General features: G+C 47.2%; 1 protein-coding gene across 4 annotated transcripts in view; it reads right to left on the reverse strand.

Moving 5' to 3' along the window:
- LOC134350866 (zinc transporter ZIP6-like) overlaps window positions 1-14940 on the reverse strand; it is a 32913-nt gene that overhangs the window by 17119 nt on the left and 854 nt on the right. For 2 of the 4 annotated variants that reach the window (XM_063056668.1, XM_063056662.1), the window contains exons 2-4: window positions 9635-10347; window positions 1852-2020; window positions 632-801 (exon numbers count right to left, since the gene is read on the reverse strand). In XM_063056668.1, coding sequence (XP_062912738.1) covers window positions 632-801; window positions 1852-2020; window positions 9635-10342 — 1047 coding nt within the window. In that variant the 5' untranslated portion in view covers window positions 10343-10347. Of the gene's footprint in view, window positions 1-631; window positions 802-1851; window positions 2021-9634; window positions 10348-12527; window positions 12680-13922; window positions 14929-14940 lie in introns of those variants that run through there. The other 2 variants (XM_063056655.1, XM_063056647.1) reach the window with 2 other exon arrangements.

Here is a 14940-nt window from a genome sequence, read left to right on the forward strand (position 1 = left end):
AGGTAATCTGTTTGGGTGATGTCAGTGGTGGGGTCATTACCAGCAAGGATGTCTGGGAAAACCTCCTGTGCTCATTCAAAACAGAAGCCAAGGGATCCTTTACAAGCACTAAACACAGCAGATGTCTGTTTCACATCTCACTGGGATTCTGGCGATCATACAGGTGGAGAGAGAATGACCATGGGTATACCGGATTTTGAGTACAGGTGGTGGTGGGATTATCACAGGCATTGCTCAAGATCTAGTAACAAAGTACCTGAGGTACTGCCCTTTAAACCAGCACAAGGACCTCTTAACCTGGTGTAAAACCCTCCTTCAAATCAACCTTCTGATATGACCTAGCTATTGTTCATCACTCAGTCCCCCAGAGCAGCGGCTGTTAGGAGAACCTGGAATTGTCAACAGCTAGAGCAAAACATTCAGATGCTGAGACTTAAATTTAGGCAAATCCTCAACAAATATTGATATGGAAATGGTTCCCAAAAGTAAGTACACCTTTGTAAAGTAGGTTGCATGGTTCCAATAGATTAGTGCTCGCAGTGTTTTCAGCTGCGCCCTCAGTGGGCTCTTAGGTTTTGTTTGAAAAATTACACTTCTGAAAAAATAGATTCAACAAATAAACAGTACTTACGTGTGGCAAGAGATGTAAAAACGCATCCCCACTCAGTGTCCCAACAGCCAAAGCAACCAGGAACGTCAAGAGAAACTTGAAGAAAGTCTTATTCATTAAAGGCATGAAGATGATACCCAAAAGTGACAGCAGACTGATGACTGTGACAGACACAAATCCTCCAATCCAAGCTATCGTAAAACAAGGAACAGGCAGAAATAAATGCTTCATTATATCTTCCAAGAACAGAACTTCTAACCATTTCAATAAGATTTGATAATAATAACTTATTTACATAGCACTTTTCATATGGACAATGTAGTTCAACGTGCTTTACAATGAGATAAACTGCAAACATGAAAACAAAAGACAAATAGTCAGTTAAAAGCAAGGTTAAATAAATAGGCTTTGAGTTGGACTGAATCTCTATCCCTTATAGTTTTAGGTATGGAATTAGGAGTGTAGTTCAAAAAAGCTAACCTGCCAATTATCTTTTGAGGGAAATTGTTTAAATTTAAGAGACTGGTAGAAGACGACTTGATTATAAGACGAAAGCAATTCTGTGATGTACTTCCGTCCCAGACTATTGAGAGCTTTAAAAACAAGTAAGAGAACTTCAAAATCAATTCTAAAAGGTTCAGGAAGCCCATGCAGAGTAGATAGGATTGGAGTGATATGCTCCCTCATCCTGATTTTAGTTGAAAGTCTGGCAATGTCGTTCTGAATGAGTTGAAGTTTATGAATAGACTGCTTTGGAAGGTTAGTAAAAAGTATACTACACTATTCTAGTCTATTCGATAGAAAGATGTGAATTGATAAATGATTTGCTATTCCCTGTTCCTCACCAAGAATGCACCTTTGTAGTAGTGGATAATGTGGTACTGTAAACCATAATGTGTTTTTAAAAAAAAAATCCTACTTTCCTAAGCTAAAGCTGTTGAACGCATGGATCCTTTGGTTTCATAAAAAATGGTGAAACAAAAGCAGGTTATGCAAGATATTTCTAAATCTTTGAATGAAGTAATTCAGCTCTCAACGTCTAAAAGGCTTTGTGGGGAGCTTCACCAGAACAATGAGATATATATAATTTTCTGGATTATACATCAGCTGATGCTGCGTTTCAACCTGAAACACTAAAAAACAACCCCTACCCCCACAGTCCTGTTCTTTGCAGTAATGTATTGTAGTCATGTATAGCACTCAATAGGAGGCACTCAGCCAAATTACATGAAGTGACTTACCTGCCCCAATGGAATAGGTGGAATACATCTTTCCAGGTTCACGTCCGATACATGCCCTGCTTTCGATTTGATCCAGGAGGGCAGGGCAAAGGTAGCTGAACTGCTCAGCACTCAGAGTCGCATGTGAGGGCATTCCATGAGACAAGAATAAATGGTCTGCATTCAGGCACTGCAGGGACACAAGAGTACAACAGGCATGTCCGACAAAAACAATCAACTTACTTATCTGCCTACTCAAACCCCTCCCCATCTGCAATCTATTCAAGCTCATTAGAGTTAAGAGTTTTAAAATTTCTCACACAATGTTCTCTTGCAACTGACGACAACCAGAGCCACCAGGGGGAAGTGCAGAGGAAGACCAGACCTATCCAAACAATTACGGAAGCAGACTCATCGGGGTCCTACATCATTGCAGCAAGATTACTCTCGCAATTCTTTTGTCTGTCTACTTGCATGTTGTTCTTGCAAGTTAACTTCAGTGATCTGTACACAAGGACACCCATGTCCTGTTGAGCACCAGCACCAATTTATCCAGGCCTTTCAATCCCATTTTCTATTTCGATGAGCTCATATTTACAAACGTATTCACATACGTCCTTGCCCTTCATCTAATGTGACTCCAACACGGATGATATTAAACTGTCTCCACATTGCCCATGCCATGAACAAATATGAGAAGCTTACATTATCCACACCTCTGCTACCCTGTGGCCCCCTGCTCATTGACTTCACTGGTTCTAGCTCTCCAGCATCACAGTTAAAATTCTCCATGTTTTCAAATTCATGCCAACTCTCTTCCTCCAATCCTGCAATTCCAAAACTCCAGCAATCCTCCAAGCTTTTCATGTTTTCAACAGTCAAGGGAATCCCATTCCAAACATGCCTGCTTCTGCCGTTCTTCTCAGCGCTCCTCAAAATCCATCACTCCAACCAACCCCGTCACTCCTCAAAACCCATCACCCCAACCAACCGTCACTCCTCGAAACCCATCACTCCAACCAACCCCGTCACTCCTCAAAATCCATCACTCCAACCAACCCCGTCACTCCTCAAAACCCATCACCCCAACCAACCGTCACTCCTCGAAACCCATCACTCCAACCAACCCCGTCACTCCTCAAAACCCATCACCCCAACCAACCGTCACTCAAAACCCATCACCCCAACCAACCGTCACTCCTCGAAACCCATCACTCCAACCAACCCCGTCACTCCTCAAAATCCATCACTCCAACCAACCCCGTCACTCCTCAAAACCCATCACCCCAACCAACCGTCACTCCTCGAAACCCATCACTCCAACCAACCCCGTCACTCCTCAAAACCCATCACCCCAACCAACCGTCACTCCTCGAAACCCATCACTCCAACCAACCCCGTCACTCCTCAAAACCCATCACCCCAACCAACCGTCACTCCTCGAAACCCATCACTCCAACCAACCCCGTCACTCCTCAAAACCCATCACCCCAACCAACCGTCACTCCTCGAAACCCATCACTCCAACCAACCCCGTCACTCCTCGAAACCCATCACCCCAACCAACCGTCACTCCTCGAAACCCATCACTCCAACCAACCCCGTCACTCCTCAAAACCCATCACCCCAACCAACCGTCACTCCTCGAAACCCATCACTCCAACCAACCCCGTCACTCCTCAAAATCCATCACTCCAACCAACCCCGTCACTCCTCAAAACCCATCACCCCAACCAACCGTCACTCCTCGAAACCCATCACTCCAACCAACCCCGTCACTCCTCGAAACCCATCACTCCAACCAACCCCGTCACTCCTCAAAACCCATCACTCCAACCAACCCCGTCACTCCTCAAAACCCATCACCCCAACCAACCCCGTCACTCCTCGAAACCCATCACTCCAACCAACCCCGTCACTCCTCGAAACCCATCACTCCAACCAACCCCGTCACTCCTCAAAACCCATCACCCCAACCAACCGTCACTCCTCGAAACCCATCACTCCAACCAACCCCGCCACTCCTCAAAACCCATCACCCCAACCAACCGTCACTCCTCGAAACCCATCACTCCAACCAACCCCGTCACTCCTCAAAACCCATCACCCCAACCAACCGTCACTCCTCGAAACCCATCACTCCAACCAACCCCGTCACTCCTCGAAACCCATCACTCCAACCAACCCCGTCACTCCTCAAAACCCATCACCCCAACCAACTGTCACTCCTCGAAACCCATCACCCCAACCAACCCCGTCACTCCTCGAAACCCATCACTCCAACCAACCCCGTCACTCCTCAAAACCCATCACCCCAACCAACCGTCACTCCTCGAAACCCATCACTCCAACCAACCCTGTCACTCCTCGAAACCCATCACTCCAACCAACCCCGTCACTCCTCGAAACCCATCACTCCAACCAACCCCGTCACTCCTCAAAACCCATCACCCCAACCAACCGTCACTCCTCGAAACCCATCACTCCAACCAACCCCGTCACTCCTCGAAACCCATCACCCCAACCAACCGTCACTCCTCGAAACCCATCACTCCAACCAACCCCGTCACTCCTCAAAACCCATCACTCCAACCAACCCCGTCACTCCTCAAAACCCATCACCCCAACCAACCGTCACTCCTCGAAACCCATCACTCCAACCAACCCCGTCACGCCTCGAAACCCATCACTCCAACCAACCCCGTCACTCCTCGAAACCCATCACTCCAACCAACACCGTCACTCCTCGAAACCCATCACTCCAACCAACCCCATCACTCCAACCAACCCCGTCACTCCTCAAAACCCATCACCCCAACCAACCGTCACTCCTCGAAACCCATCACTCCAACCCCGTCACTCCTCGAAACCCATCACTCCAACCAACCCCGTCACTCCTCAAAACCCATCACCCCAACCAACCGTCACTCCTCGAAACCCATCACTCCAACCAACCCCGTCACTCCTCGAAACCCATCACTCCAACCAACCCCGTCACTCCTCGAAACCCATCACTCCAACCAACCCCGTCACTCCTCGAAACCCATCACTCCAACCAACCCCGTCACTCCTCAAAACCCATCACTCCAACCAACCCTGTCACTCCTCAAAACCCATCACTCCAACCAACACCGTCACTCCTCAAAACCCATCACTCCAACCAACACCGTCACTCCTCAAAACCCATCACTCCAACCAACCCGTCACTCCTCAAAACCCATCACTCCAACCAACCCCGTCACTCCTCAAAACCCATCACTCCAACCAACCCCGTCACTCCTCAAAACCCATCACTCCAACCAACCCCGTCACTCCTCAAAACCCATCACTCCAACCAACCCCGTCACTCCTCAAAACCCATCACTCCAACCAACCCCGTCACTCCTCAAAACCCATCATTCCAACCAACACCGTCACTCTCAAAACCCTCGGCTGTTCGTCTAATATCGTCCATTGTCAGATACATTGGAGTCATTTGGGGGTGAGCTACCACATTAATGGTGCCACATAAATGCAAATTACTGATTTTGTTGTAGGATGACAAAGTTAGAGGCACCATAAGACATAGAAGCAGAATTAGGCTATTTGGCCCATCGAGTCTGCTCCACCATTTCATCAGGGCTGATCCAATTTTCCTCTCAGCCCCAATTTCCTGCCTCCCCAGATCTCTTCATGCCCTGACCAATTAAGAATCTATCAACCTCTGCCTTAAATATACATAAAGACTTGACCTCCATTGCTGCCTGTGGCAAAGAATTCCACAGATTCACCTCTTTCTGGCTAAAGAAATTCCTTCTAATCTCCGTTCTAAAAGGACACCGCTCTATTCGGGGCCTGTGTCCTCTGGTCTTAGACACTCTCACCATAGGAAACATCTCCTCCACATCCACTCTATCAAGGCCTTTCACCATTTGATAGGTTTCAATGAGGTCATTCTTCTAAATTCTAGTGAATATAGGCCCACAGCCATCAAACACTCCTCATACAACAATCCTTTCATTCCTGGAATCATTTTTGTGAACCTTCTTTAAAGCCTCTCCAGTTTCAGCACATCCTGTCTAAGATAAGGGGCCCAAAACTGCTCACAATACTCCAAGTGAGGCCTCACCAGTGCTTTATAAAGTCTCAACATTACATTTTTGCTTTTATATTCTAGTCCTCTTGACATTAATACAAACATTGCACTTGTCTTCCTCACCACAGACTCAACCTGCAAATTAACCTTTAGGGAATCCTGCACAAGGACTCCCTAGTCCCTTTGACCTCAGTTTTTTGTATTTTCTCTCCATTTAGAAAATAGTCATCATCTCATTTCTCCTACCAAAGTGCATGACCATACACTTCATGACACTGTATTCCATCTGCCCCTTCTTTGCTCATTCTCCTAATCTAAGACCTTCTGTAGCCTCTCTACTTCCTTAAAACTACCTGCCCCTCCACCTTCCTATCGTCTGCAAAGCCATCAATTCCATCATCCAAATAATTGACATACAACATAAAAAGAATCAATTCCAACACAGACCCCTGTGGACCACCACTAGTCATCGGCAGCCTACCAAAAAAGGCCCCTTTTATTCCCACTTTTTGCCTCCTGCCAATCAGCCACTGCTTTATCCATGCTAGAAACTTTTCTGTAATACCATGGGCTCGTAACTTGTCAAGCAGCCTCTTGTGTGGCACCTTATCAAAGGCCTTCTAGAAATCCAAGTACACAACATCAACCAATTCTCCTTTGCCTATTCTGCTTGTTATTTCTTCAAAGAATTCCAATAGATTGGGCTGGCAAGATTTATCCTTGAGGAAAGGATAATGACTACGGTCTATTCTATCATGTGCTTCCAAGAACCCTGAAATCTCATGCTTAATAGATGCCAACATCTTCCCAACCACTGAGGTCAGACTAAACTGGTCTATAGTTTCCTTTCTTCTGCCTCTCACCCTTCTGGAACAGTGGAGTGACATTTACAATTTTCCAGTCTTCTGAAGCCATTCCAGAATCTAGTAATTCCTGAAACAGCATTACTAATGCCCCCACAATCTCTTCAGCTTTTTCTTTCAGAACTCTGGGGTGTACAACATCTGGTCCCAGTGACTTATCTACCTTCAGACTTTTAAGTTTCCTAAGACCCTCCTCTTTAGTAATGGTAACTTCACACACCCCATGACCCGACACCTGGAACTTCCACCAAATCTCTTAGTGTCTTCCACAGTGAAGACTGATGCAAAATGTTTATTTAGTTTGTCTGCCAATTTCCTTGTCCCCCATTACTACCTCTCCAGCATCACTTTCAAGCAGTTGGATAGCCACCCTCACCTCTTCTTACACTTCATGCATCTGAAGAAACTTCTGGGATCCTCTTTAATATTACTGGTGAGCTTATTTTCACATTCCATGTTTATCTTCTTAAATGACTTAATTCACTTGCCTTCTGTTGGTCTTAAAGTCTTCCCAAAACTTCCCACTAATTTTTGCTCTATTATATGCCTCTTTGGCTTTTATGTTGGCTTTCACTTCCCTTGTTAGCCATGGTAATGTCATCTTGCCTTTAGAATACTTCTTCCTCTTTGGGATGTATATATTCTGTGCATTCCAAATTGCTTTCAGAAATTCCAGCCATTGCTGCTCTGCCATCATCCCTGCCAGTGTTCTTTTCCAATCAATTCTGGTCAACTCCTCTCTCATGCCTCTGCAACTCTCTTTACTCCTCTGTAACACTGATTCATCAGACTTTTACTTCGTCCTTCTCAAATTTCAGGGTCAATTTGATCATATTATGACCAATTTTCCCCAAGGGTTCTTCTTTCTTAAGCTCTCTAATCAATTCTGGTTCATTGCACAACACCCAATCCAGAATAGCTGATCCTCTAGTGGGCTCAACCACGAGCCTCTCTAAATCTCCATCTTGTAGGCATTCTAAAAATTCCCCCTCCTGGAATCTAACACCAACCTTTTTTCCCCAATCTACCTGCATATTGAGATCCCGCAAAACTGTTGTAACATTGCCCTTTTGGCATGCATTTTCTTATCTCCCATTGTAACTTGTAGACCACAACCTTACTAGTGTTTGGGGGTCTGTATACAACTCCCATCGGGGTCTTTTACCTTTGCAGTTATCCACAATGATTCAACACCTTCTGACCCTATGTCGTCTCTTTCTAATGATTTGATTTAGTTTTTTACCAAAAGAGCAACCATGCAACCACTGCCTTCCTGCCTGTCCTTTTGATACAATGTGTATCCTTGGACATTAAGCTCCCAGCTATAATATTCTTTCAGCCATGATTCAGTGATGCCTGCAATATCACGCTTATCTGTAACTCTGCTACAAGTTCATCTATCTTATTCTGCATACTGCGCACATTCAAAGATAACAACTTCAAGTCCTGTATTCACCCTTTTCCATTTTGTCTGCCTTTTATGTTGCAACTCATCCTGACTGCAATTTTGCCCTATCAACAGCCTCTCCTCACTACACATTGCCTCTGTTGTAAACCAGCTACCCCATCTTCACCACTATCACTCTGGTTCCCACACCCCTGTCAAATTAGTTTAAACCCTCCCAAACAATTTAAGCTAACCTGCCCGCAAGGGTATCGGACTCCCTTCGGTTTAGCTGTAGAGGTCATACCTTCCCCGAAAGAGGTCCCAATGATCCATAAATCTGACGCCCTGTCCCCCGAACCAGTTCCTTAGCCACGCATCCACCTGGTAAATCGTCCTATTCCTAACCTCACTGGCACATGGCATGGGCAGCAATCCAGAGATTTCCACTCTGGAGATCCTGTACCTCAGCTTTCTACCCAACTCTCTAAAATCTATCTTCAGGACCCCTCACCTCATCTACCTATGTCATCGGTGCCAATACACAGCAAGACTTCCGGCTGTCCACCCTCACCCTTGAGGGAATGCCATGGACCCGATCCGAGACATCCCTGATTCTGGCACCAGGGTGGCAACGTACCACTGAGTGCCCCTATTGGACCCACAGAACCTCGTCACTGTTCCTCTGACTACAGAATCTCTGATCAATACCGCAGTCCTCTTCACCTCTCTGCTGACTGCGTCAGAGACTCCGTCACGGTGGTCACCCCCTCGATATTACCTACACTTGTACACTTGTTATTGAGAGGAATGGCCACAGATTTACTCTGCACTGGATGTGCATTTCCCCTCCTCCTCCTGACAGTCATCCAGTTACCTCTCTCCTGCAAACTAGAGGTGACTAATTCCCTGTAGCTCCTCTCTATCACCTCCTCATCCTCCCGCATGAGTCGAAGGTCATCGAGCTGCAGCTCCAGTTCCTTAATACATTCTCTCAGGAGCTGCAGCTCGCTGCACCTGGTGCAGCCATGGTTATCTGGGAGACTAGACGTCTCCCAGACTTCCCACATCCCACACGCAGTACAAAACGCTACCCCGGGAGCTATTCTCAGTAATCTATTATGCCCTATAATAGACCATGAATGAACAAAGAAGGACAGAGTGAGAGTAACTTGCAAGACAACCCACCTCCCCCAGGCCCGATGAGCCAAAGCCACTCTGAACACGGGCACACTCACAGGAACGGCCATTCCACTTGCACCGGCGCCATTTTAATGGGCTCTTTTTAATGAATTGGTTGCTCCTCAACTCAGAGAAGCCACCGTGAAGCTCTGCCTTCAAAATCTCGATCACCTTCCCGACTGAAAGCTAGCTCTTACTACGCATCCCTGACGTCGGTTATCCCTCCCAACCCATTCTCTTGCCTCCTCCCCACAAACCTTTTGACACTGTTAAGAGAGTGAAAGACACCAAGAATCTTACCTCTTCTTTCTTCAAATCTTTATCTACATGCTCTTCAGGCAGATGATTTCTCTTCTGGGCCTCTTTGGCAACCTCGTGTGTGGAATATGCAGGCGGCAGTTGTCTCCCTGCATTGCTGGGGTACCGAACTGTTGTGGCAAGCTGGGCACCCAGCTCAAGGGGTGCCGATGGTTCAGTTGGCAGGGACACTATACTGGGAGGGCTGCGAGCCGGCCTCACGTGCTGCTCTTCTCCAGATTTATCGCTAGACAAGACCAACTTTGGGAAATGCCCAACCTCTTTGGGAGTGGTCTGCAAGCCGATTTTCAACTGGATCTGTCGGCAGCTGGGACAACAGCGGTGACGGATGGTTCCTTCCGCTAACACTGTGCGTTTCTTGGCGACGTGGTCTACGTGCTCGTGGTTGGTTACCATCGTCCTAATCCCTCCGACCCCGATGTTGCACAGTAACTTCTCCAGTCCCTCCATCGTGAGTGTACCATTTTCACCATATTGACTGAACAGCTTGTGCAGGTAATACTTCTGCTCAAACTTTGCCTTGTGCCTGTCCATAGCCACAGACGTTGGATCTGGCTGCTCGATGTGGTTATGCTCGCCAAGCACAGGACATTCTGCATCATGATCGGCAAGGCCACTGCACTTGTTCCAAAGGAGGGTCAACAGGCATACCGAGAGAAAACTGAGGGCACAAATCCTTCCTTCTGCCATTACTCCTGCCAAAAAAAGGAGTGATTATACACACGCCGTCAGAGGAAATCCACAGTACAAGAGAAAATCTGCAGATGCTGGAAATCCGAGCAACACCCACAAAATGCTGGAGGAACTCAGCAGGCCAGTCAGAATCTATGGTTACTCTTTTCCGTAGATGCTGCCTGGCTTGCTGAGTTCCTCCGGCATTTTGTGTGTGAGGACTATAGTACAACAGTTTAAAGGGGCTTGCAACTTTCCAACAAATTCAGATTCTGGTAAAACGTTCAGATCACCTGTTCCATTCACTTGTTGGGACGTTTTATTGGTACCTCAGATTCATATAAAGTTTATGGCACAGAAGTCCTTTATGTCAATTTTCAACTCCACCTTCCAGCAGGGGGTCCCTGACCCTGCAGAGTATAGCTCTTCAAGTACGTCTCCAATATTATCCGGGTGTGCTGAGGTGTTCTCACCCCTTCAGACAGCAAATTCTAGATCCCCACCACTCTCCAGATCAATTTTGTTTCTTCGTCTCCGCTATAATTATTCTACAAATTACATCTATTCTGTCTGGCTTTTGATCCCTCCACTCAGATATTTAGTTTACCTTAGTCCATCTAATAATTTTATACATCTAAATTAAACTTCTTCAAAAACAAAATGACCCAGTCTACCTTTCCTTAAAGCTAATTCTTTTTCCCCCCAGCGATGTATCCAGTATACCTGATGCAGTGTTTTTATAAAGTGACCAGAATTGTATTCAATTTGTGACCAGCTACAGTTGTATTCAGGTCTAGCATGACCTTCTAGCTCTGTATTCTGTACCTCAGTTAATAAACGGAGCATTCTTATTAACCTTTGAGGATGTCCCCTGCTTCTGCACATCACTCAATATTCTGCCTCATACTTCTTCATGGAGTCACACAATGCAGTGGTGTCCTCCAGCCCAGATATCCCACCCTGCAAAAACTCATTTCAGGGAGGTAGCACCCCCCTCCCCCGGTCGACCTCCAAGGGTGTATGCAATATTTTGTTTAGTGATTATGTCTAATCTGTAAACCAAGTTAGGTATATGCAGAAAATCTGACATTAAAATAAGTACTTATACTATCATGTTTATTCTATTACAACTTGAAGCAAGTCTAAAGGGAATTTGGCCTCATCACATAGGACATCAATAGAGCAGCTAGCTAGCCAACCAGTTTAAATAACGTTAGCTATGCTAATGAACAGATGACACATGTTAAACTCACCTCAACAAGTCTTTTACATTTTAACCCATCATGGGCAATGGAAAAGTCACATGTTGTGAACAGTGCAGCGAGCAACACTGTCATTATTTTTGAGGTCCACCGTAAAGCCTGCCCACAGAGAAAACTGATAGGTCTACTTAGCACGAAGAGAGACCGATCAGGATGCTCACTCTCCCACTCACTCTCAAAAAAATCGATTTCCGGGATATTGTATATAATTGCCCGGCATCAGGGAGCCTCTATCGACATGCGGGAGACTCCCGGAACTTCCAGGAGAGGTGGGATGTCTGCCAGCCATTATGTTCATGCTACCTACTACACCCATCTACATTAATACCTTTATTCTGCATTCTGCTACTGCATTTCCCCTGTAATCTCCGAAAACACTTATGTTTTGGATAGCAACACGCTTAAAAATCATTGCTGAACGCAGCAGGCCAGGCAGCATCTCTAGGAAGAGGAACAGGATATGTTTTGGATGGATAGCTTGCAGAGTTGTTTCTTCACTGTGCCTCAGTACATGTTTAACAATAAAATACATTCTTCCGTGGGGGGTGGGGGAGTCTCCATTCTACTGCTCCCACCCCTATCAACTTTGTCAATCTGCATCGGCTCCTCACAGCCTCCGCTCCAGGGAACATCTGCTCGACCCCGTTGAGTACCCTCGAGGCCAGTTCCTCGTTAATGCCCTGCACTGATGCCATCTCTCCTCCCCTGAAGCCGGAATATCCGCAGCGCCCCGCGGAACTCCCCTTCAGGATCAGCGGGCACCAGCTGTAGCGCGGGATCTTTCACTGGGGACAGGCCGAGAATTTAGCCCATCTCCCCCTTCCCCTCCCCGGGACACCAAGGTGCGGGGCCCACCGCCGTCCTGGCCCGGCCCAGACCCACTGGACTGTAGGTGGAGACTGATTGCCGGGCTGCTACCACCATCCCAAGCCCCGACTCACCCTCGCCAGGCCCAGCCGACCCCAAGCGAAGAAACCGAAGCTCAAAGAGCGGGACCGCGATCGACTCTCACAGCCTGGGAGACGCGTCACGACTCCGTCCGAGCCGCTCAGCAGCCCCACCAAGTGGTGACGCCTGTAACAGCAGGAGCCGGTCACAACGCGCCTTTCCTGCTCAGCAGCCCCACCGAGTGGTGACGCCTGTAACAGCAGGAGCCGGTCACAACGCGCCTTTCCTGCTCAGCAGCCCCACCGAGTGGTGACGCCTGTAACAGCAGGAGCCGGTCACAACGCGCCTTTCCTGCTCAGCAGCCCCACCGAGTGGTGACGCCTGTAACAGCAGGAGCCGGTCACAACGCGTCCCCTTTCCCCCTTGCTCAGCAGCCCCACGTAGTGGTGACGCCTGTAACAGCAGGAGCCGGTCACAACGCGTCCCCTTTTCCCCTTGCTCAGCAGCCCCACCCAGTGGTGACGCCTGTAAGAGCAGGAGCCAGCCCTCTCCCGCGCTCATCAGCCCCATTGTGTGGCAGCATCCATTACAGAAGAACACACACAAAATTCTGGAGGAACTCAGCAGCCCAAAGGTAGTAACACACCTAAAAGTTGCTGGTGAACGCAGCAGGCCAGGCAGCATCTCAACAAGAGGGTACGAGGGAGAGGTGGGGCAATAGCGGAAGTTTCAGAAGTCAATGTTCATGCCATCAGGTTGGAGGCTACCCAGATGGAATATAAGGTGTTGTTCCTCCAACCTGAGTGTGGCTTCATCTTCACAGTAGAGGAGGCTGTGGATAGACATAGCTACTAGCTCTTCTTTCAGTTACTCTCGGCCCGAAACGTTGACTGTCCCTCTTCCTAGAGATGCTGCCTGGCCTGCTACGTTCACCAGCGACTTTTATGTGTGTTGCTTGAAATTCCAGCATCTGCAGATTTCCTCGTGTTTGCAAGCCCAAAGGTAGCATCTATGGAAAAGAGTAAACAAGCTACGTTTCAGGCCAAGACCTTTCATCAGGACCAGAACAGAGTCCCAATGAAGGGTCTCGGCCTGAAATGACGACTGTTTACTCTTTTCCACAGATACTACCTGGCCTGCTGAGTTCCTCCAGCATTGTGTGTGTGTTGTTACTTTGGATTTCCAGCATTTGCAGATTTTTTCATGTTTGTGACTGCAAGAGAACCTTGTCCTCAGCAGCCCTTGCTGCACAAGAGCCTCCATTTTCATCATAAGACAATAAGGGAGAGAAACGGGAAGAGGACATTTTGCCTTGCACGGCTGTTCAGAAAAAAAATCAGTCTCATAGTCCCATCAGCCCAAAAATAGGCCCTTGAGGAACCTTTCTACACCAATACTGCACTTAAAATCTGTTAATTTCCCCACATTCCCCAAGTTTTACCACTCACCGGCACTACGGGGGCATGGTACAGTTGTCTATTAACCAAAGAGAGCTATACTTGGCTTACTTATCCACAGAAGCACTTGTGTGTGTGGTTCTCCAGTACAATGAAGATTATCTGTGAGGAAGAAGGGAAATAAGGATAATCCTGGAAATTACAGGACATTGAATCTCATATCAAGGGAAAGATGATTTTGTCTACATGGACTTTTGTAAGGCATTCAGTCACATCTCTCATTGGTTTCATTTCTGGAGATACAGTGCCCAATGTAGGACATGATTTCAGCTTGAGGCCGTATGCTTTGTGGAGTACTAGGAAAGGAAAGCCAGCTATGAAACCCTTAAAGGACTGGAAGCCAATTCATTCCCAGAAGGTTTTAAAGACGATAGTTGAAACAACAGTAAGTGATAGGGATTGTCTTCCAAAATTCTACATTCTACAGAGGCTCCCATAAATTGAGAGATGTTTCTGAAGAACCAGATCCTAGTGCAATTTGCTACAAATGCTCGGTCTGCAGAGGAACATACACTTTGTGGTGTCTATGGAAACATGTCCAGAAGTCGGAGGCCCAGGGACTGCAAGTCTGAGAATTGTGTCGGGCATGATACCTCAGGCTGGCAAGTTCTGGGGTTGGAAACCCGTGCAAATCCAGAGTCCAAGGCCAGGCCGTAATCGGCGAGTCCTGGGGTTGATATCGAAGGTTGAAGCCCGAAGGTCGAAGTCTAAAGTTGGCGAGGTTCAATGCTCAGTTAGTCTGGAAATTAGAAACCCGATGTCTGCACGTCCAGACCAGGCACTGTAGGTTGGGAGCCGAGAGATGGCGTGTTCCGGGGCTGAAGACTGTTTGTGTGTGGGGAATGGAGAAAGGGGTTTGTTGCGTCGCTATTGCTGTTTTTGCTTGTGTTTTTCAGTGGAACATGGTGGGCGTGCAATGTTGACACTAGATAAGGTGACGCTTGTGAACTGCCCCCAGCACATCCCTCGGTTGTTAACTCGAACTCCATCTCACTGTATGCTTTGATGT

Source organism: Mobula hypostoma, chromosome 1 (genome assembly GCF_963921235.1).
Source record: "Mobula hypostoma chromosome 1, sMobHyp1.1, whole genome shotgun sequence".
Lineage (NCBI taxonomy): Eukaryota > Metazoa > Chordata > Chondrichthyes > Myliobatiformes > Myliobatidae > Mobula > Mobula hypostoma.